The 23,579-nt window shown below is 35.6% G+C and overlaps 1 protein-coding gene across 1 annotated transcript; it reads right to left on the bottom strand.

Moving 5' to 3' along the window:
* Window positions 1-20,495: 20,495 nt before the first annotated feature.
* SLITRK5 (SLIT and NTRK like family member 5) lies at window positions 20,496-23,372 on the bottom strand. Its single transcript, XM_040620710.1, has one exon. It carries the CDS (start codon window positions 23,370-23,372, stop codon window positions 20,496-20,498), a length of 2,877 nt encoding a protein of 958 aa, XP_040476644.1.
* Window positions 23,373-23,579: the final 207 nt, after the last annotated feature.

The raw sequence follows: 23,579 nt of genomic DNA, 5'->3' as shown, positions 1-23,579 counted from the left end.
AGAATGAGCAGAAAACTGGGAAATATCTACAGTATAGTTTCAGTGGTTATATACTGATTCACTAAATCCTTAAAATAAAAATTATCCATAATGATCAATACTTAAATCAATATTTGGTTACTACTTTAGAAGTAAATCTTTTGGTTGGATTCCCAACTCGAAGTGATTATAAGAAATTATAAATTCATATCCCGGTATATTGAAATTATCTATTTTTTTTGGTATGTGTGTCTGTTCAGTTAGCTAGTGTGTTGAAAGTAACAACTGGTTCTATTTTATTGTGATTTTATTTATTTTTTTTTAAAGATTTTATTTTATTTATTCAACAGGATAGAGACAGCCAGCGAGAGAGGGAACACAAGCAGGGGGAGTGGGAGAGGAAGAAGCAGGCTCATAGCGGAGGAGCCTGATGTGGGGCTCGATCCCATAAGGCCGGGATCACGCCCTGAGCTGAAGGCAGACGCTTAACCGCTGTGCCACCCAGGCGCCCCTTATTGTGATTTTAATATGCATACTGTAGAGTGTATCCTCGATGTTCAATGAATATTAACCTAGTAAGACCAGACCTGTTCATTCATGTGCTTATTCAAAATAAAAGAATATATAATCTGCTCACTGTATTAAAAGGTCAGTCAAAATTGGCCAATTTCTAAAAGGAGTACTGCCACTTGTCAAGACGTGACAAATGTCATGTTCCTGGTTACTTTACTCCCCATCCCCACCCCCACCCCAGGACCGCACTTCCCAACTGGTTGTGAGGACCTGTGTCCTCTGAACAATAAGAGTAATGGGTAAACATTGAACATAACATACCTTCTAGTTGCCTTATTTTGTTGCTTCTTCTGAAAGTGGTTAGAATGACAGTCATCGGACTTATCACATGTATGTTTTACTGCCTCATGTGGTTTGCTGATGTTTGGTGGCTGTCTTCTCATTTTCAGAAGGCATTACACTATCTGCAATTTTTCTTCTTTGCCCTGTGGTCTTCATACAGTGATTTTTTACAAATGCAACTATTCTTTCTTGTCAGCAAAATCTGTCTGCTTCTGTCATTTCATAGGCATAAATATTCTGCTTCAAATCGGCTGAAAAATGTTCATATAAAATTTCTCTCCCTCACTCACATTGTAGAAACAATATAACCTCATGGAATTATTAGCTAATTAGTTAGAAATCCATTCACAATCCAGCTCAGTTAGTAAGGTGGTGGCCTTATTCGTGACCTGATTAAGTCATTAGACAGTAAGGGTGTCCAAATGAAGTTACTGTCCCCTAACTAGAAATGTCCAAGGCCATGATAGTTTCTTAAGGACTGATGAGGTAGAAGCTTGTTTAAATGAATGCTTAATAACACAGCCTTCATTTTTAAATCAAATCAATATTTTAAAAAGCCATTCTCAGAGACGCAGTATTCTTTAGATTTATATGTATTAGTCTGAACAAAAAGAAATTCATGCAGATTGTTCTTAGTGTGCTTTTAAAAAGAGAAAGATACCTATTGCAAGTGTCCAAATCATTCTATTGGAATCTACGTATAGCTGCATAAAATGTTGCATCCATGCCTTTAGACAATGATAGAGTATGTTTAAGGTTGTGCATTCTTAAACGTATCATTGGCTTTACCTGGCCACCAATGATTACAAAAACAACAAAAAAGAACGAAACCCTCAGCATTTCAATACTAAGTGAAAAGCGTTAGCAATTTAAATTCTACATACATATATTCTTATTTTGTCACTTGTACATTGGATTAAATGCAAAGTTGTGGATTAAGAAATACACAAAAATGAACTTACAAATGGGATATTTTAAACATTATGGCCCCTAGTGTATTTTTGAAGTTGCTATTTTTTCTATCATAAATTAAACTATAAAACATGCCTTTATAATATTAACAAAGATAATCTAATCTATGATGCCCCTTAAGTATTTATTACACTGTGTGAATTTTACAATGAAGTATACATGACAATGTTCAAAAACATTAAAAGATCTAAGCTACCAGGAGCATATTTCCAGTCAGATCACGGGTTGTTACAATCTGCCTTCTCCAAAGGTAAAGGCACGGGCGGGGGAGGGGGGGTTCTACTTCTGAACAAAATAGTTATGCCCTTAGAGGCTTGTAGGAGGAATTCAAGGTGGCTAGGAGTGGGTGAAATTGGAGGAGTGTCCATGAAAATCCTGGAGGTGAGTATCCAGCTCAGTGACTAGGATTAGATCAGCAGCTCCAGGGAGCAGAGAATAAAATGAGACCCGTAAAGACAACTTATCCTAGGTCAACTAATATTTGCCCAATATCTTTCCTTTTCCTAATGCTTTCCCCTGCCACTATTCTCTGTACGTCTATTGAGAGTTTCTTTCCTCCGTAACTCACCAGAAACGATCCTGACATATGATGGATTGACTTACATTTTTTTGACCTTATGATAGCGCCAAAGTCGTAACGCATTTGGTGGAAACCATACTTAGAATTTTGAATTTTGCTCTATTTCTAGGCTAACTGTATGTGCTATTCTTTGGTGACTGATCATGAAGGTAAACAACCAATACACTGACAACCGTATCTGTACCCCCCCAGTCATTCTGTTTTTCACTTTCAGTATTCAATACATCACATGAGATATTCAACACTTTATTATAATATAAGCCTTGTGTTAGATGATTTTGCCCAACTGTAGGCTAGTGTAAGTGTTCGGAGCACGTTTAAAATAGGCTAGGCTAAGCAATGATCGCTAGCTTAGGTGTATTAAATGCATTTTCATCTTATGATATTTTCAGTTTATAAAAGCTTATTGAGACACAGCCCCATTGTAAGTCCAGGCAGATCTGTAATAGGGTCCAGCCACAGCTACACAGTGTCTCGCCTACCTAAAACAAACCCATAGAGCATCTATCTATCTATCCATCTATCTATCTTTCATCACTAGTCGTATTAGGGAAACAGAGAGCTAAAGTTCACCTTTCTTCTTCACGTGCCAGTCTCTTTTTGTGTAGACAGAGTGGTGAAAACAAACATATCCATTCACACGCACAAAGTTGCTAATGAATGAACTAAAACCAAACAAACAGAGGGACAAAAACCATCTCCATGTCCGAAGGCAATATCAAGGAAGGATCACAGAAACTAGGCCTGGAGCTTCGAGCTCACCGCAGTCAGGGCACTCTGGCACCAAGAAAAGAAGAAAGGAGCAAGCACTGGAAAGCAGGCACACGCCCAGGCCTCGGGCTGCTGAAAACGGTGGTAGAAAGAGCTCTCTTTTCCAATACTTCCTTCCCTCCCTCCCTCCCCTTCCTTTCTTCTTCTTCTCTCTCTCTCTCTGTCTCTCTCTCTCTCTCTGTCTCTCTGTTTCCTGTTAACTACATTTAGCTGCCAGTGGCTCCACCTTGCACCAGCCCAAGGCAGCCGTGAATGCTAGGAGGTGAAGGAAGAATCCTGGGCAGCATTCTCGAGAATGGAGTGAGGGGAGCAGGCGATTTCAAGTGCAGGGGTACAAAATGCTTGGATCCAAGAAACACTTAACTGTGATGACATTTCTTGGGTGGCTATTCCAAAGTAAGATCTTTGAGTTACTCTGATTATTGAAATTGCCAGGGTATAGAATCTTAGGTAGTTCATAGTTTAGTGTAGTTTTAAAAATTAATCATCCAAATGAATAGTCATCAGTAACCCAAATTTCACTAATTTTAGGAGGTGAGGGGAATAAAATAACAGAAAAGCACCAGGGGGAAAAATACAGAAATGAATTATCTTTGCATAATATATAACGCAACTTTCACTGGTACATAACATCTTTTATATTATTTCCCTAAATATTGTTTCCGATTTCAAGAGAACTCAAAGAAATAGAATTAAATGAATAAAATTTCTCAATTTTCAGGGGCACCTGGGTGGCATAGCGGTTAAGCGTCTGCCTTCGGCTCAAGGCGTGATCCCGGTATTATGGGATCGCGCCCCACATCAGGCTCCTCCACTATGAGCCTGCTTCTTCCTCTCCCACTCCCCCTGCTTGTGTTCCTTCTCTCGCTGGCTGTCTCTATGTGTCAAATAAATAAATAAAATCTTTAAAAAAAAATTTCTCAACTTTCAAAATTTTAGTTTTATACACACACACACACACAATCAAGGCACAAATTTAAAAAGTTTTAAAATGTTAAAAAATGCATGTTTCCAAAATATTATTTTTTGCATTTTTAACTTACTAAGAACTTTCAGATCGTCATGTAAATCTTGTAATAAAAATGAACTCTGCATGAAGCAAAATATCAAGGAAAAGGAAAACTAAAATAGTACACAGGAAGTAGGACACCAAAATGCAAAACAGGAAAAAATAAAGGAGACCTATATTTTATACACTGAATCGTTATCCGCAATACCATATATTGTATAGAGCAAAATGAATAATGATGACGATCTGGAATTACATAATAGGGAGTATTTTTGGATACCTCAATAATTAAAACATTAGGGTTATTTTTCGATAAGTAGTAGAGAAAATGTGAAATATGCAAATAAATACTCAAGAAAGTATGTCAAAAATAATCCTCAGGTGACACACTAGAAATATATTGTATCAAACGAGGCAAGACAACGGAAAAGGGAGACTAATTCACAGTAATAAGTTAATATTTCCGTGGCTTTGCTCAAAGAGCAAACGTATAGGTATAGAATGAGACTTAGTTTTACGTTATTTGTAAAAAGCATAGAAACGGAGAGACTAAAAAAACAAAAACAAAAACCTTCTAAGGCAGATGTGGCTATATTTACTCACTCAAAACCTTACTAAGTTTTTTCTGGACCAAAACTGTCATTTGAATTATTGGTGTATGTGACAATGAAAGTTGAAGATGACTGGCTATTGCTAACATCTTGTTTCCCATCCCCCAAATCAGATAACAAACACATATGCAGTTAATAAGGCATAGCCGACCCCCGCGACCTCCGCAAGCCCCACTCCTTCTTGAGGACATGACCGATGAAGATTATAGCTCGCAGGTCTCCTTGGCATCGTTTTCTGCTGGTGATTGATGGGATAAAAGGATTGGTAAAAGATTTTGTTGCCCCCTTCTTCAAATCTTCAGCATGCTCTTGTGTGTGCAGCTTATAATGAAAACAATCACAATGGCTTAGAAAACATAAAAGAAACAAAAACTGATGAAACCAGCAACCCTTCCTGCAAAACTTGCATTACACAAACACACACACAAAGATCATAACCTAAAAAAAATGCTGAAGGGAAACATTGTTTGCTTCTTTCATTGTCTTCTTTTTGTAAACACAAAAGGTAAGTTTATTGTACCAGTTGACCCAAATTGCTGACCTTGCAGATTCTTCTCTAGCAGTTACTCACTGGAGTGTTGTAGCCTAGGTTAAAGATACTAAAGATCTTGAGATATTAAAATAAAAAATATGAGGAGTTCTTATTTTATTATACTTGTCAGATTATTTTATAAGAAAGATATTTAATACCCCGACCTTGGGTTTTCTTTTGAGAAATCCCAACTGAAGACTAAAAGCACTTCTGTGATTTAGATCATACTTAAAAACTCTATGCACAAAATCTGTCTTATTCAGGAGAGAATCATAGATTTATATTACTATTAAAGAGTTATGTTTTTACTGAAGAAGCTATTTAAATTAGAATTAAAAGGGAAATTTTAAAGGAAAAAAACTACTTGTTCATTGGAACATTGCTCTCATGAAATTGCATTATATGTGTGGAGATAGAAATAACATATTTCATTGTACGAGTAAATAATAACTGAATAGTATAATACCCAAATATATTTCCACTATTTGTAATTTATTAAGTAAATATACATAATTGCCGTATCAGCCAATTAATGAAAAAACAACTATGCATATTTTCTTTGACAATTTTCAAAACTATTGGCTGTCAGAATAAATTTGGTTGCATATATGGGAATAACCGTTAAGAACTGTTGCTGATGCACTCTATTTTTCCATCACTATCCCGCATCATCAGTGTGACAAATACAGTTTAAAACAAAGGGCTTTTTTTGAAGGCACTGATATAGTAGAATTAATTAGATTTGTTGATTAAAATGTCTTTTCTTGGTTTAAGTCCTACCTATACCCTCCCCCAACTTATTTATTTATTTTTGACCTAAGTGAGAAATAGAAACCACAGAAGGCAGGTTAGTTATTGTTCCCTTAGGTGGCTACATTTTCTGTGTGACTGGCACGCTTGGCACCCAAGTAAGCTGTGCAGGTCTGTCTGCATAGTTTCTGTCTTTGGTGCTAAGTTTGGTTCCCAGTGCCACTACCCTCTATCACTGCTGTCACCAAACTTGGGGTCCTAGGTAGAGGCATTTGTAACAGCCTTGAATATCCTTTTGATCTCTGAGCTGCATTCATCATCATATCACTCTCACGAAGCACCGTATCAGAAACAAATTAACACTTCAGAAAAAATAAGTTGAAAGTGACATGATTGTAACTGGCTCTGTGAACTGCAGGTTAAAAGGCAAGCCAAAATAGAGAACAAGACTGAAAGAGAGATGTATTTATCTACTTCCCGGTTTTCTTAGGTCAAATCCAACCAGACTGAGTGAATTCTTGAAGTTATGAACAACCAGAACAACGTAAATTTAAAAATTTTTCAAAACTCAAAGTCATCTAAATCAACCATTTAGAGTGATCACAGTGTGCAGTGTTTTCCCTGAATTCAATACTGTTAACACGTAAAAAGATCAGTGATCACTTTAAAATATTTTTGATTTCCCTACATAGACGCCATATCCTTACATTATTTGATTAGGTTAGCACTCTATCTGGCTCATTGCATTACAAAAAAAATTATCAAACAATGCTATTTGATATACAGTGCATAAAAGGGAATATGGTAATCTTGACAAAAAGGTCAATTTCTAGAAAATTCATGAATTACATTCAATTAAAACAACATAAACCATAATATTGTATCATGAAATGAAGTCTAACAATAATGTACAAGCATGAACCTGGTTCATGTGAATAATTCATTATATAGAAATTTTACATCAAAATTCTATATCCATTGGGGAAATAAAACAATTAAAAGGTAAAAATGTGAGACCCCCCAAACCCCAAACTCCAAATCCTAGTTAATACATGGTACTATTCCAGTTATAAAACAATGGTACTATCCAAATACGAAAAGATATATATAGAATACATACATATGAATATACATGGATATTCATAGCTCATGACTGAATAATATTTTGTTTAGACACTTTTATTCATTTTCTGGAGATTTTCTTCACAGCACCTGCAGATCCAGTGCAAAAACAGGTCCGGATGATAAGATCTACATAGGGTGTCAGGTATAGAATGATTCTAAAGGAAACCACAGCAGCAGTAATAACATGATTCATTAGAAGAAAATCACCTCAAATGGAATTTTGTCTAATACTTCTAATATTTCAAATACGAATCTAAGAGCAAAGTTATAACTGTTATGATGTAGTGGGATTAAGAGTTAGTTTAAAATTTTTTATCCAAAATTCTTGTGTGATTATAGGCTTTATGTATTTATTTATTTACTACCTTATAGATAACTAAATTCAGAACTTCTTGAAACTAATTTAAGCTTAATTATTTTGAAATTGTCTTAGTTTGAATGTAACCTTCATTTTTATTTTCCTTTCTTTCATTGTTGTCCCATTTTATCTGCGTGGGAAATTTCTTGTTTTGTAGAAAAATTTTCAAATGAAGAGAGTATCTATAGAGGTAAATATAATAAATTGGGAGCAAAACGAAACCAAACATTGCTCTTTCCATTGCAATATTTACAAATTTGTCATAGCTGTGGTACAGAGTCCACATAAATCATTCCCTGATTTCTTTTTCTTTGTTACTTTGAAATAACATTTTTAAAAGAATTATCTTTGGCATGTATATCAATATTCGCATGATTTAAAATAAACGAATACGAAGAGTATGTGAAAATACATACTACTAATTGAACCACCATGCATAATACCTAGAAATCAGATATAGGTTAAAATTTACCACATATTGTATTTTTCTAATTATTTTAAAATAAAAATTACTTATTTTCTTTAGACTGTCTCCAATCTCTGGCAACGCAAGTAATGCCTTTAGTATTATTCATACTACATATAATAGACTAACTTTTCATGTAATTTTATTTTAAAAATACTTGCAAGTAGAAATTTCACCATAAAAATTGAATAAAATATTTACACATTGATTAACTTTAATACAAATATGCAATTTCTGCCAATATGTATGTGGTTGTATTTTTTAAGTTACTTTACAAAAATGTGCATAATATGAGATGATATAATATTTTTCCCAATATGATTATCTTAAATTTTCTCAGTTAGTTGTTTAGATGTTATACCATTTTTTTCCAATTCAATGAACAAAATGTAATTTAAACTATTAAGACAGTTCTTAAATCATGCATATGAATACTTACATTCCCATTTAAAAAGACAGATACACAGAAATCTGCATCATCAGTATTATTTAAATGTTTAAAAAAGAGATTCAAATTATTTTAAAATGATGTTTTTTTCTCTTTAAAAGTATTTACTATGTCCAAGCATATGATAAAACAACTTTGATATACAATATATATAATAGATTTAACATTTCTAATTTATAAAATTCATTCAAAACCAACTGATCTTAATTTCCGTTAAATGCTATTTGAAAGCACAAAGACATGGCTACGAACCTCTTTATTTGAATACATTTACCTATTATTTTATTTTAAATAACAAATACTGATTTTATTTTTACATAATAAGTAGCAATTCAAATTAAGCAGTTTTTAGTGAACATTAGCAACAGGAAACTGATTTGGTATCTTGAAATGAGAGATAGTAGCAGGAAGAAAAGAACTTTCCCATATACAAATATTTAACTTTCATTTTGATAATGTTAAATATTTTGAAAAGGTTCTTTTGTTTTTTATTCCTCATTACTTCACGAGGCTAGTCCTCTTAAAATGAAATTCATTCACATTTATCATCAAATTTCTATGGAATATTTGGATAATATTGCTATGTCTTCTAAAATAGAGTTATTTACTGTAGTTGGTTATGAAAGTGTATATTTTACAAACAAACGCAAAATATCAACATATCTTAATGTGTTAATAGTATATATTTTTATATCGAATTTCTTCTTATTTGGAAAGACAATTATAAGAATTTGTAAAAAAAAAAAAAGGGGGGGGAAGTATTTAAAATCCAAGAAGTCTTGTAGTTCTATTCCAATAGGCTTTAATGGACAAAAATAGTGACTGAAAAGAATTTTGAAATATATGAATTTTAAATATAATGTTGAGGAATTAAAACATGTGGCTACAAAGTCAAAGAGCTTCACATTCTTAAGTCATTAATTCTCCAAGACATTCGAAGTCACCACAAGAAGTAAATAGTTCATCATACAAGAGCTCATCAAAGTTGAAATGAAGTAAGTATGGATGGTGAGAAAGAATTTATACTTTGGCATCAAAACTGCTTAAGGACTTCTAAAATTGTGCTGTTTAGGGTTTGTAAGTGAAATTCTAAAGCCACTTCATTTAAGCCTCTTGATCTCTGTCTCCAAGTTTAGCAAAATATATAAAGCACATATTAATAATTGTGTATTTTATTGTAACCTCAACAACGAAGACAGCTAACATTTTAGCAATAAATAAAAATTCCTAAATTATGATTGATGTCTAAAAAAGCTCAGAGGGGCACCTGGGTGGTGCAGTCGTTAAGCGTCTGCGTTCGGCTCAGGGCGTGATCCCGGCGTTCTGGGATCGAGCCCCACATCAGGCTTCTCCACTAGGAGCCTGCTTCTTCCTCTCCCACTCCCCCTGCTTGGGTTCCCTCTCTCGCTGGCTGTCTCTCTCTGTCAAAATAAATAAATAAAATCTTAAAAAATAAATAAATAAATAAATAAATAAATAAGCTCAGAAAAATATGTCAAAAATTCTCTATCCTATAGTTATGGTGCCTGATGACTAAATGCAATGATATTTTAAAATATTAAAATTTTCCAACTAAAATATACATGCAGTCAGCCCCAGAGAAAAATGTGTCCCTGTGTAGGCAACTGCCCTGAGGAATATATTATTCCTTCTGGATTACTTGTTCCCTGGAGGTAACATTCTCATTAAAAGGATGAACTGATTTTCTCACACCCAGGGGAAAGCACATAGTGCCCAGAAAAGCTTTCTAAATAGATAAACACTTCACCAGCTTAAAACACCAGGAGCATATTGGTGAAATCCCTGAAAATGTCACCAGTCCCTCCAATAAAGCAGGCTCTGAACAGGACTGGCCGTGCAAAACAGCAATCATTTCTTCTCTTCATTATTTAAAAAACGTAGCCAATTATACCAACAAAACAAAATTAGTAATTAAAATTTAAAATTGGGGTAAGTTTTATGTCTAAGTGCCCAAGATCTATTTTTCTGTAACTGTCAGATCTTTCCTAGACAGAGGAACTAAACGTGGAGTCATTTGGAAAATATTTCCAAAGCGTGTTATTATAAATACATTTAAATTCACTAGCATTCTCCAATGGTTTTCTAATAACCATTTGCATGCCAAGGTACTAAACAGTCACCTAATATTCTTATTGATATTTTAGTCATCTGTGAAGTTTATACCAAGGTAAATGGTGCTGTGATAAGCAATTTAGGTAGTTTATAGTGTTCGCTGAATTCACATGAGTCCTTAGACATCTATAAAGACTTATTCCTTAATTCATGAGGGCAGTGCCTACTTAGTGCCACCTATAATTCTAAGATCTGGTGATAGATACCGTTGTTGTGACAAGTATCCATTTTTCCCACTGCATCTTTGTTTAGATGAATTTTGCAAGCAAAATAGAGAGACAAGTTGTGATCAAAATAATTCTGGACTAATTAATGAATCCTCTGTTGCACTGAATAGAAACATAGTATTTATAAAGAACAATATAAATGTTGCAAGATGATATTAATAAGACCTTTTTATTAGGTATGAATGTCAGCTTGCTACATTTCCAATATCTTTCAAGACATTATCTTAAAGTACTTGAGTTTCTGTTCTCTTCTTAATAGAGAAGGTAAGGATTTAATTATTATGTTTATAATGAATTTGTTTATAGTGAATTTGTCATTACCACCATTTTACATTCTAAACATTAGAGCTCTCTGTTTATAATAAGGTATAAAAACTCCTTGAAGCATTTGCGGAAGAACTCAGATTGCCACTGAGACTAGTAAATAGCACTTGTAATATATATTAAAATATTGAGAATGTAAACAATTTCATTATTGGATTAAAAACCAAATTTATATATACCACAATAGATAAAAGAAAATTAGTATTATCTATATTATTAGTCATTATGCAGAAGAGCAGTTGTTAAATTTAGAATATTAAATCGATCAATGCTATATCACATTTTTATTCTACCTTTTATAATTAACTGCAAAAAAAGCCAAAGATCCTTAAATATTACATATGGTTCATATTATTGGTACATCTTTCTATGATATTTATTATGGAATGTTATCTAACAAAAAATAAGTATGTCCAAGAATGTTTGAATTAAAAACAAAATAATGGAAATTACCTCACACATAATTTCAAAATGTGTTAAATGCAAACAAAATAAGCCTAAGTAAGAAAAAATTATCACCTAATTTAGAAACAGAATTCAATTTTTTTGAGAAATAAATATTGATCATATCTTTTTGAAATGTACCAAAAGTTCAATGTTACCATTTAAAAGAGTAGAAACAGATCATGAAGTTAATAAAACTATACGAAATTCTTTCCCTTTCAAAGAAGTTGTACATTTAAATTTACTGTGAAGTATCTACAAATGACCACTTAATTTTATAAAAACAAACACCATAAACACAGTTAATGAGAAATTAAAAAATACATTTCAAACTAATATATTAGAAAGAGAAAAAAGATGATTTTATCTGAAAGGTATAATCATACCACTCATAGATACATAATATAAATAGCAGTGATAATTAATTATCATGTTATTAGTTTTAGAAAGAATCACAGTTGACATACACCCAGTAAAGAAAATGGAAATCTGAATTTTTTAAGCTCTTCATAAACCACGCACATTATATTAATTTTTACAAATTGAAAATAAGGTAGAGACACAAAGAAAGCTGCCAAAGGACAAACCATCTGTAATGGAAAAAGGAACATATTTTGGAATTTTAGAATCATCTTTCTGCCTTGTTACCACTGGCTACTATTTGGTATAAAATAAATTATGTGCATCTATTATTTTGCTATTTCAGGCACAGCTTATTAAACTTTCAATAAAGGAAAAAGTTAAGATTACATGATTATTAAACCAAATCAACAGTAAAAATCCAAAGGACAGTATATTAATATATCAAAGCTAATTCACGTTGTGTTAGAAAAACAACAGAGAAGATGAAATCTGAAATTTCTTTACAAAGTATGTCAGTGTTTAGTCTTAAAAAAAAGTCTTAAAGAAAAACAGATTTAGAAAGTTTGGGAATCTCATTATATTATCTCTTACATCTTCTAACTACACATCAATTTGCTTCCTGTAGATACACATGAAATTACAAACAAGTTATCATGAGCAATACTGAAGAATATCTTTCCTCTAACCATTATTTTCTTCTCTCATAGTGGAAGAGTGGTCTTGGCAATTCTGTCTTCATCTTTTAAAAAGTTTTGCTCCTAAATCTATTGGATAGGATTTTCCAAGTTGTATCTTCCATCCTTGAAGTGATTCTCATAATATTTGATGTTTGACGTATTTTCATCGAATTGACCTTTTGCACTGTTTTCAAGTACATCAGCAGTTAGACATTTGGGGAAAAGCTTCTGTTGTGAGCTGTGATTATAACTTTCCCTCTGTAATAACATACTTCTTAAGTTACTACTGCAGCTCCCTTTACGATGTCCAGGGTCCTGTCAGAGTCAGGACAGTTTGCAAAATTGGCTCTGGAGACTTTACATTTCTAATAGAACATTCGTATATAGTAAACCGGTTTCCTCAGATTGTGAAATGATTCATTCTAGCTTTTTCCTATACTTAGTTTTTTAATAGTATAAACCTACATAGAATCCGCTACTTCATGTATATAAAGCATTCATAAACTGGGCTCCTAGACAGCATCGCCTGAAAACCCACGATCGCAATACATAAATTGTAATTTTGGAGGAACAAATTTTATTTAAACATTGTTAAAAGCTCAAATGGCCTCATGGTCCAGAAGATAATATGATATTATATGAAGCTGCTAGGTTAGGACAAAGGGAGGGTGCTTATCCAGCCTAAAGGCATTCAAATTCAAATTTATTTTTTAAATGGAAATAAAATTGTCCGATCAAATAAAAGACAGATTTTTCAGGTTTTAGCCTGTGGATTACCATTTGGCAAGCATTGCTTTAGTATTTATAAGCACACAAAAGTGTCATTTTGTAAACTATACGTGCTACCCAGTTATTCAATGTGTATAATTTTAAGTACGTCAACATTCAAAGAAAAATTTCGCCTCATATTTAGATGTTTTGCACCAAAGATGATTACTAATGGGTGACAAGTCCATAGTGACAATTTAATATCCACATCCTCCCACTCACGTTGTCATACATACATAGGGCTTGATTGTTACATTAGGAAAAATGTGAGGTAGTCATATTTCTAATTTAACATTTTGAAGGGATGTCATTAATTTGAGGATACTTTTAAAATTCATGTAAGCAAATTGAAGAAATATAACTTTTTCCTTTCAAAAATTTTTGAGAGGTAAATGATTTGAGTTGCAGGAATTGAACATAATAATAGAGACCATTTTCAATATGTTTAAAATTGAACTTTTAAAGGAAAGGATAGATCAAAGCCATAATGTGACAAGATGGCTCAAGTGTATATCCAATGCAAAAGATGTCTACTCTCAGATTAATGTTCTTAAATGAAGACAGAGTTCGTTGTTAACTTATCAGTCAAAAGATCACGTAAACCATACGGAATTAGCAGTTCTATGCAAAGACCCTTTCTAAATGGTTTTCTGTATGTACAATTTTGCTAGCTTTGCAGGAGATATGTTAAGATTAGCACCCAAATACTCAATATTTATCTTTTACTTATTTTCTTGTTAAAATTTCTAAGGAGAGGCTTAATTTTCATCTAAGACTTGGGGGTCTTTAATTATAAAAAGGTAATATGAAGATCAAGTGAATTTAGATGGCAGTATGGTGAATGAGTTCAGACATTCTCTGACATATGAGTAGTTAAATGTTCACATTTGTAAGTACCTTCGTAAATATACTATTCACTAGCATTAAAAAATTGAAGATAATTATAAAATTGAAGGATACTATTTGAGTGAAATGAAATTTAATTTACAATTTAACAGTGCTAGTTCGTAACTGTTTGTTTTAATGTTTGCTACCTAAACCTGAAACAAAAGAAAAACACAAAGGAAAAATACTATGGGTATTTGTATACTTGAAGGGAACTTTATCAAGAACAGAGTGCAGTAATATAAAGAAAAAAAAACACGTAGTATGACATTTATACTGAGAGTGGAGATTTAAAATTGATATTAAAACTCAGGGTTTAAATAAAATTGAAAGATATATGTTCCCGATTATGATTAGTATTTTCAGAAGTGAAACACCCTTTTGACTTTGGACTTAAATATAGTAAAAATATTCTGTTGTTGCAATGTTAAAAAGCATGACCTTTGTACAGATAATTTAAATAGATATATCATTACAAGTAAAATGTTTTATTGATCAACTATTCATTTTTACATATTAATTTTTATATTTAATATTTCAACTTTTAGTCTACATGAGCCAGACGAACCTCTCATGGATAAAACATGCTGGTCAAAAAATTTACTGGAGTATCTGACAAAGAATTCTGCTAACCCACTAACATGGGTTCATTGCCACCCTTCACGTTTTACTTAAATAGGCACGTATCTTATTACAAATTGAAAATATATAGCAAATTTGGTTTCAATATCCAATATCAAGTCTTGTTTTTAAGGAAGCATAAAATAAAATTCTTAAAACATGTGTTAGCTGGCACCACTAGAAACTATTATTGGTGGTAGAAATAAATTTGTAAGAAAATCTAAAATGGATATTCCAGAACACTGAAAAGTCACCGAATTTTCCTACTTGCATATACACGATTCTATATTTAACAATCAAAATTAAATTTGAATTGAATTTATATCATATGTTGAAAATATTTCTTAAAACCTAATGATCTGTAAATAAATTTGTCAAAGTAGACCATGATATTAACAAGCCTTCAATTCCATAAAGCCACAATTCCATTTCTTCATAGGTTAAATTTTAAAAAGAAAACAATTTATTCTTGACAACACTGCTTTATAATTTCCACTTCTAGAAACACTTGTAATTTTTAAATATGTATGTGTTCATTTTGTAGTAGAAATATACAATTCTTTCATGTTCTGAAGAAGGTATCTAATTAAGAAAAAAAACTCTTTGGAAGACTTCCATCCAACATATCACTATGAACATTACCCATCTTCTATAAAAGGAATTTCCTAATATCTAATAAAAATGTATCTGATATACTTAGCATTACGCAATACATCATTACATTTTAATTTTGACAGTAAATAGAAAGGGGGAAAGTAAAATTATTTCATATTTGTGTTACATCAATTTTTATGAAATATTTATGTTTTGATCTTCAGAAATTTTTTTATAAGAAGAAATCTAATTCACTCTTAAACTTAGGTAAGGTTAAATGTTGTTCTTTTAGAAAATGAGTATAAAAATTATTCATTTTATAATATTGGTACAATTACCATGACCTGTGTCTTGTAAGCCAAATAGTCTGCTATAAACAGAGGAAGAAAAGAGTATTATACTATTGTCACACTCGAACATTATACTGCATAAAAGTATTTTCTTTCTCTCAGTCTAACATGTCTAAAGCATAGACCATGAAAGTAGAATTTGAAATAACTTAAAAAATTTGGAATATAAAGAACTCCAGATGAAAATGGAGTATGCAGTGCTCTCTTTGATGATAAGTATTTTCATATGCCATATACATGCTACATGAAATGATGGAAATATATATGGATAATTATAGAAAGGCACTAAGTTGAATTAAAATAAAATTAGTGATAAAATGAGCAGGTGTCAAATGCAGTATTAAATGACATAAGGTTCCTTTGGATCTAGATGTTAGATAATTATTTTTATGCACATGACTAATGTCCATCCACCTTCTTCAATTTTGTATTGGCAAAAATACATATATTTGTAGTAGCAAAAAGGTAGAGAACATCGAGGTGTTTGAGAAACATTATCCATGAGTTGAACAGTTAATTTGGTAAGTTTAATTACCTCTTAACAACGTTTTTTTCTTTCGAAAATCAATTAATTAAATGCTCCCGTCTTTAAGCTTTTAAATCGGTTCTTTTTTTGTTTTTACGCTCTTCTTTCTCAATATAAAATTTAGTCTTAAAATTGGTTAACTAAATATTTTGCTACCCCTGAACATATCTTAATTCAGAGCCACCTGAGAACTGCAACAAGAGCATATTCCTGAATGGATTGGAAGCATATTTGTGGTCTGTTTTACTTCCATTAATTTGGAGTTGTGTGACTGGAAACAATTCACTGAGCTCTTGAAATTAAGTAGCTAGTTTTTGGCATTTCAAACAGGGACTCAACTATTCTCCCTCTCTCTCCTGCCCTCCTGAAAAATAATGAAAAGAAAGGGGGAGAGGAGAAGGAGGGAGGAAAGAGGGAGATGTAAGGAAAAAGGAAGAGTCAGGAAAAAAATAGAATAGGGAAAGAAACTATACATATTTAATTTGAATAATTTGCTAACAACATCATTTAGTAACAAGAATGGAATTAATGACATAGGGCAAGAAACTGGTATCTTAAATTGGGTACTTAAGTCCTGACCTTTTCCACATTCTGTGTGGATGTTTTTATTGCACACAGTTTGATTTTCTTATTGAGGTTGAAGGGACAGTGGTGAGGGACTGTATATCCAGGACATTTACCCAAATCTTACACTTCACATGTGTAAAGGTGATAATCTTGCCTAAAAGAAAGATGTGTCCCCAGTATATTTATGCTAAAGTTGATTAACACATAACTTTAATCAATAGTTTAGCTGTAAATAATTTTGAATACTAGCATACCAATTATCACATTTACATAGAATATATTTATTTTCGTTGAGATAATTTAAGTATTTATGCTATACGCATCTATAGACAAAGGTAAGATTTCATAATGCCTACCTGGAACTACATCTGTTTGAGATTATGCAACATAGCAAATGGGACAAGCACAAAGAGGAAGCTTAGTTTGCATCCAAACTTTAATTGATGCCTGAAACATCACATGCTGTTCTCCAAAATTCTACGGAGAGAGTTTGCAGGGTTCCTTAATCCAATCATATACCACTGATATACCCAATTTAATTGTTTCCTCAGTGAGCAACCTGGAAAGCCAAAAATCAAATATTCAAAACCACACAACTTATGTTCTATCGTATGTGTTAATTCATTTTTTAATTCTACACAGTTTCATAATTCTACATGTTAAAAATTTTCAAGTTTATTAAAGCAGGGATGAGTTTGCTTTTATCCTCTTACTACAACTGGGAAAAATATAATTTAAAAATTAGAAGTAACCTCTTTTCATAAATCATATAACTGCTATTTTTGAGATTACAAAAAAAGGTTGGACACCTTAGGAAGAGGAGAAGTACAAATGAGCTATCTAAAGAAAGTGTATGTGACAAAATTACGTGCAGCAGTGCTGGCTTGAAATAATAATATTATTTTGTAAATCTTTGAAAAATGCATCGACAAACTTTCTTTGGAAGCTACTTATATTGTTCAGAACTACAGCTTTAATTTCATGTAATTCTTATCTCTTACTTTTTATGCATCAATTAAGAAATAAAACTTAGTTACAGGGAAGATTCCACCTTGTATTAATATTTTATAATTTATACAATACTTTCATATCTACATATAACATTGAGGAAGTGATTTTGACATCGAAAACATAACTCCCATTGTGAAGAAAAATTAATAACAACCTCAATTGTGAAGTCAAATGCTATTATTTATTTTTCTTTTCTAATCCTGGATCTAATACGGAAGAGGTAGATGAAGAGTAAGAGATACTTTTTCTTTTTCTTTTCATGATAATATCATGGCATTATTAAGCTTGTCACTTTCCCCTTCAAGAGGAAATTTTGGAAGGGAAAATGTTGCACAGAATGGGGATAGTTCATTTCACTTGACCGGTGTAGGATTACTAATTTTTTTTTCAATTCCTCAGGGAAGCTGTTACCACCTGTTCAATCTGAATTCAAGCAGTTACTGTCAATTTACTCATGGGTGAATGCTGCCTCTTTGTGGCAGAATGCCATGGAAAGTGTTCTTTAAACATAAAGTTCATGAACAGCCCTTGATATTGTACACATTTCTGGTGAGATTATGGGAGGATCCACCAATAGCAATGAAGCACATGGCTCTTTAAGTTTCAGGTTAGTTCAAACATTTCCTACCCTTAAGTACTAACCTAAATTTCCTGGCAAGCCCAACTCATAGATGAACAGCTTATACTTACCAACTTTTGAACGTTTAGGATATAGATCAACTTGAGATAAAGTTTCCATCATAATTGTTGAACGTAGTTTTACATGAGTTAAAATTAGGAAAACTATGGGGAAATTAGGAAACTATAGGAATTATAGACTGAATAAATAATATTGACATAACAAAATACATAATCTTGGGAGAAAAATGAATAGGCAGCATATTACTTACCATGGTCCATGTATTAGATGACTACTTCAGTAAGGAAAGAAAGTATACAATTGAAATTTCATTAATAAACACATTAAATGCCACATTTAGAAAAACATTAATTCCCTGAATTTGCAAAGATGAATTTTACACACACACACATATATATACATATATTCAAATTTGATAATTAGGGGAATTTTTTTAATATTAAGAATACAAGTTAGCTACTATGTCCTAATTGTTAATAATGGAGATTCAGTCAATCACACATAGCTATTTCTTTTGCACCTTAAGTAATCATTACTTCAGTCCCTCATATTTGACATAGTTATCAAGTGTTTATTCAGAAACTATTTAAAAAATTACATGTGCTGGGATACATATGAGACTGTAACAACAGTAGCCCCATCTTACAGAGATCCTGTTTGTGGCTATCATCATTGCGTGCTGCCCAGAAGGTTAAAGACATTGCAGAGAGATTTGTACAGTCCATCGTTTGGTCTTCTGAGGTGCCAGTACATGTGGATCTGTACAAATACAACTGGGTTTGGTTAAACAATCAAAACTCGGCTACAATAGTAGTCAAATCAATACATCATTTTGGTTGACTAATAAAAATACTTTTAAATCTTCTCTAATAAAACCAGAAACTTGCACATGATTCTTACTCGAATGGTCCCATTAATTGCCCTAATTTTTTTCTCTTACACATTGGGATACAATCACTTTGTTTGTTTGTTTTTAAAGTATAGATCCAATTGGGTGGGTTGCATTGGTTTTACGATTTTCCCATTAAGTTCTCCATATTTTTAATGATTTAAAATGCCTTCCTGATGGTATCACTTCAGTTTTGGAAACGCAGCTCCTAATATAGTGCGACACCTCTGTGAAAATCATAGGCTAAATAGTGAAGGAAAGAGAAATGCTAAATGTGTATATAAAAATAGGTGCTACAATAAAATATTTGTATATTTCATCAATAAGTTATTTTGACTAATCAATTATGGATCATATAGCTCTGTAATTTTAATGATTTGTCCACATCTATGGTGATCCTTTTCCAGATCACAATACTTTTGTTTTTAATTCAAATGTCCAGAATGCATACAAACACATCCTTTAAAAAGAAAGGAAAAGTAATGAGAGAGGATTGAGGGAGGCAGAGAAAGAGAGAGGAAGGGAAGGGGAGGAAGAGAGAGGGAGAACAAACTTTCTATTAAAGTTGGGGTGTGCTAATCTCTCCACAAAAGCCATTTAGACCCACCCATGGCTTAAAGGGGGAGGGGGAGAGGAGCGAAAGGGAACAAAAGAGGAAGAGTAGAATCTATGCGCTGCCATCTTCCACCAATCCTAGCACTTCCAACCAGTACAAAAATAACTGCGACCTTGAACGCGTCACCTGCGCAGCAAACCGCCCTCCATAAACCCTTCTCCTCTCCTCCCCCACACGCAAGAAGAGAAAGTGATGTGCCCAGTTTACGCAAATGTTTTCCCCACGTGTAAAAATTAAAAGGAAATTGCACACCCTTTCAGTATCTTCCGCCGAAGCTGAGAATCTCGTGCCAAGGCACTTCACCCTAAACGTTGAAACAACACAATTAATCAAATGTGTTCACCGTGTGTGTCTGCTTGCTTGTTTGTTTTGAACGCAAAAGCTCCAAGGGAGTTTCTCTGCTTTTAGAACTGGCTAAACGTGGTCTGTTTTTCCAGTACTTCGAGGTAGTCCGGCTCAACGTTTAGTTTTGCTTTTAACTCCAGATACTCGTTCCGGTTGGGTTCTACAAAGACAGCACTGGGGGGGCTGTAGAGCACCGGTTCCCGCAGCCTGCTGTCCCCTGCCCCCGGGTGCAAATACTGATGGGGGCGTCTCAGGTCATAGTTGGGGGAGAAAGTGTAAGCAGCGGGGCTGCATGGGAATTTGGGATATTCCGGGAGGCTATTGCCGGCGGGGGTGGTGGAGCAGTGTTTGTCTGGTTCTAAAATGCCCCTGTAAAAGCGGTCGGCGTCCTGCACCGGCGACAGTAGGTCCTCCCGGGGCTCGATGGTGCTGACGCTGTAGGCGGGACTCCGCAAGTGGTGGCTTTCCCGCCTCTCCTCCTCCCCCGGCTGCAGCTGCAACTGCGGCGGGGGCTGCTGCTGAGGCTGCGGCTGCTGCGGCGGCGGCGGCGGCTGTTGCTGCAGGTGGTGGTTGCCGCTATAGGTGACCTTGAGCTCGTGCAGGTCTTTGTAATCCTCCACGGAGTTGCCCTCTCGGGAGCGGTAGATGGGGTTTTTGCACATGTGGCCCAGGGGATGGGGGATGTACTCATACACGTGGCCCGCGGGCGTCTTCACCTTGGGCAGCGCGGGCCCGCGGTGATGCACGTGCGCGTGCGGGTGGCCTCCCGCGCCGCCGCCGCCGCTGTACACGCTGTACTGCATGTTGAAGGAGCTCACGTCGGAATTGTTGGTGCTGGTGTGGTCGCTCTGATTCTTCTTCCTGCGCTTCATAACCAGCACGAAGAGCCCGGCGGCCACGAAGACGGACATGATAAAAACCAGCAGCAGGCTGAGAATCAACACGGACAAGGGCACCGACGACGCGCCTCCGCCTGCGCCCAAGCCCGCGGGGGCCCCGGTGCTGTTCAGCCGGACCGCGGGGGTCACCGCGCTGGTCCTCGCCAGGACTTGGATGGAGGAGGGCGTGGGCGTGGACACCACCACGTCCGAGTAGTCTGGGCACAGCAGCTCCGACTTAATGGAGCGCATATCCGTCTCCGCAAACTTCTTGGGAGCCTTGCAGATGACCTCGTCCACCAAGACACCCACTTTGAGCTGCTCGACCCACAGCTTCATGCCCACCACGTCGCAGGTGCAATCCCAAGGGTTGTCATGCAGGTCGATTTGGATGAGTGACTTCAGCTGGTCCAGAACTCCACTCACCGGCAGGGAGGTGAAATGGTTACTCCTTAGGTTCAGCCTGAGAAGGGTCAGGCCTGAGAAGACGCCTGAGGGCATGGTCTGCAGGAGGTTGTTATTCAGGAATAGCAGCTGGAGGTTTGGGACCGGATCGAAAGTCCCAGACTGAATCTCACGTATGAGGTTGTACTGGAGGAAGAGATACTGCAGGCTTTGCAGGCCATAGAACAGCTCCGGGCTCAGCCTCTCAATCCTGTTGCCATTTAGGTAGAGGCGCCTCAGGTTGGTGAGATCCCCGAAGGCGCGGTCCTGGATCATTGAGATGCGGTTGTTGCCCAGGTGTAGGAGGTCCAGCCCCGTGGCCTCCAGGAAGTCGCTCCTGCGCACAACTGCGATGTAATTCTCCGTCAGATACATTTTCTTGGGGTTGTAGGGCTTGGGCTGCAGCTCTGCGATGCTCTCGATTTTGCGCTCCTGGCAGTTGACGTTGAGGCCCAGATCCGAGATTTGTAGGTTGCAAGTGCACGCGGTGGGACACTCCAAAGGCACCGGAGATTTGGTCTGGTAGGCGATGCTGGGGCCATAGTTGCTGTAGCCCAAGTCCTTGGAGGGCTGCCGAGAGGTGGGGCGCACTCTGGGCTTGTTGGGTAGGCGGGTCCCCTTAGGGGGCTTTAAGGGGGGTTTGTAAACAGCAGAAGAAGAAGTGGCCACGGAATTCACCGAGGCGGGGGTAGTGTGTAAATACCCCGTGGTGCTCAAAGGTGTCTGTGGCCTCATCTCATAATCTGAAATAAGTTTCCTTGGGCAAAGTTCCTGCTTGGACACCTCGTCCAGATCTCGGCCGTGTAAGCGGAAGGGGGTCTCACAAACCACATCCCCTACCAGGGCCGAGTAGGAGATGCTGTCCAACCAATCCTTGAGAGAGATCAGCTCACAGGAGCAATTCCAGGGGTTTTCTTCCAGCTGTAACTCCACAACTTTATCCATGTGCTGCAACAGCCCCACATAGGGCAGAAGTTTCAGCCGGTTCCCCCTCAGGTCCAAGTGCGTTAAGGGCACAAAACGGAAAAGGTTGTTGGGTAAACTGGACAAGAGATTGTCATTGAGGATAAGCACCTGCAATAAATGCAGTTTTCCAAAAGCATTGGGTTCAATGACACTGATGTAATTGTAATCGACCTGTAGGTACTCCAGGCTCTCCAGGCCAAGGAAGGTATCATCACGCAGAAGTTCCAGTTTATTATTGTTCAGATGCAATCTCCTTAAACCCCTCAGCCCATGGAAAGCCCCAGTCTCAATGTCCTGGATCACGTTGCTACCCAGATGCAAAATTGAAGCCCCAGTGTAATTGACAAACTCATTGGGATAAAGGCGGTTCAAAAGGTTTCCAGACAACAAGAGGTGGTAGATTGGGAAACGGGGAGGGCTAATTTCAGAGAGGCTGATGATGCCCCGGTTTTCACAGCTCACAGTTAAAATGCCATCCTTTTCCTCACAAGGACATGCATTGTCACAGATTTCCCCATAATAATCGATGGTTTCTGCACACGAAAGGACGAGAGATGTTAGAGCAAACGCTAGAGTCTGCAGCATCCAGCTATGCATTTTTCTGTGAAGGTCCTGTTCCAAAGTTACTGGGGGGCAGCAAGTGTGCATTTTACCTCCTGCAAGGGAGAGAGGAAAAAAGGAAACAACAGAATATGACAAAAATTTAAGGGATCAGTAAGAAAGTCTCTCTCTCTTCCCTAATACTATTTTTCGGAAATCCAGAAGGAGGGGATATGAATGACATGCCCCCCTCCAGTGGAACATCGACATTCTTTAGACTTCATTAATATCTGATACTCATTTTGATTTAAAGGT

The sequence above is a fragment of the Ursus maritimus genome, unplaced genomic scaffold, assembly GCF_017311325.1.
Source record: "Ursus maritimus isolate PB19 unplaced genomic scaffold, ASM1731132v1 scaffold_10, whole genome shotgun sequence".
Taxonomy (NCBI): domain Eukaryota; kingdom Metazoa; phylum Chordata; class Mammalia; order Carnivora; family Ursidae; genus Ursus; species Ursus maritimus.
This window is presented reverse-complemented; position numbering and strand designations above follow the sequence as displayed.

Excerpts from the sequence above, each read along its gene's own strand:
- SLITRK5 (XM_040620710.1), bottom strand. The coding sequence starts at position 23,372 with ATGCACACTTGCTGCCCCCCAGTAACTTTGGAACAGGACCTTCACAGA.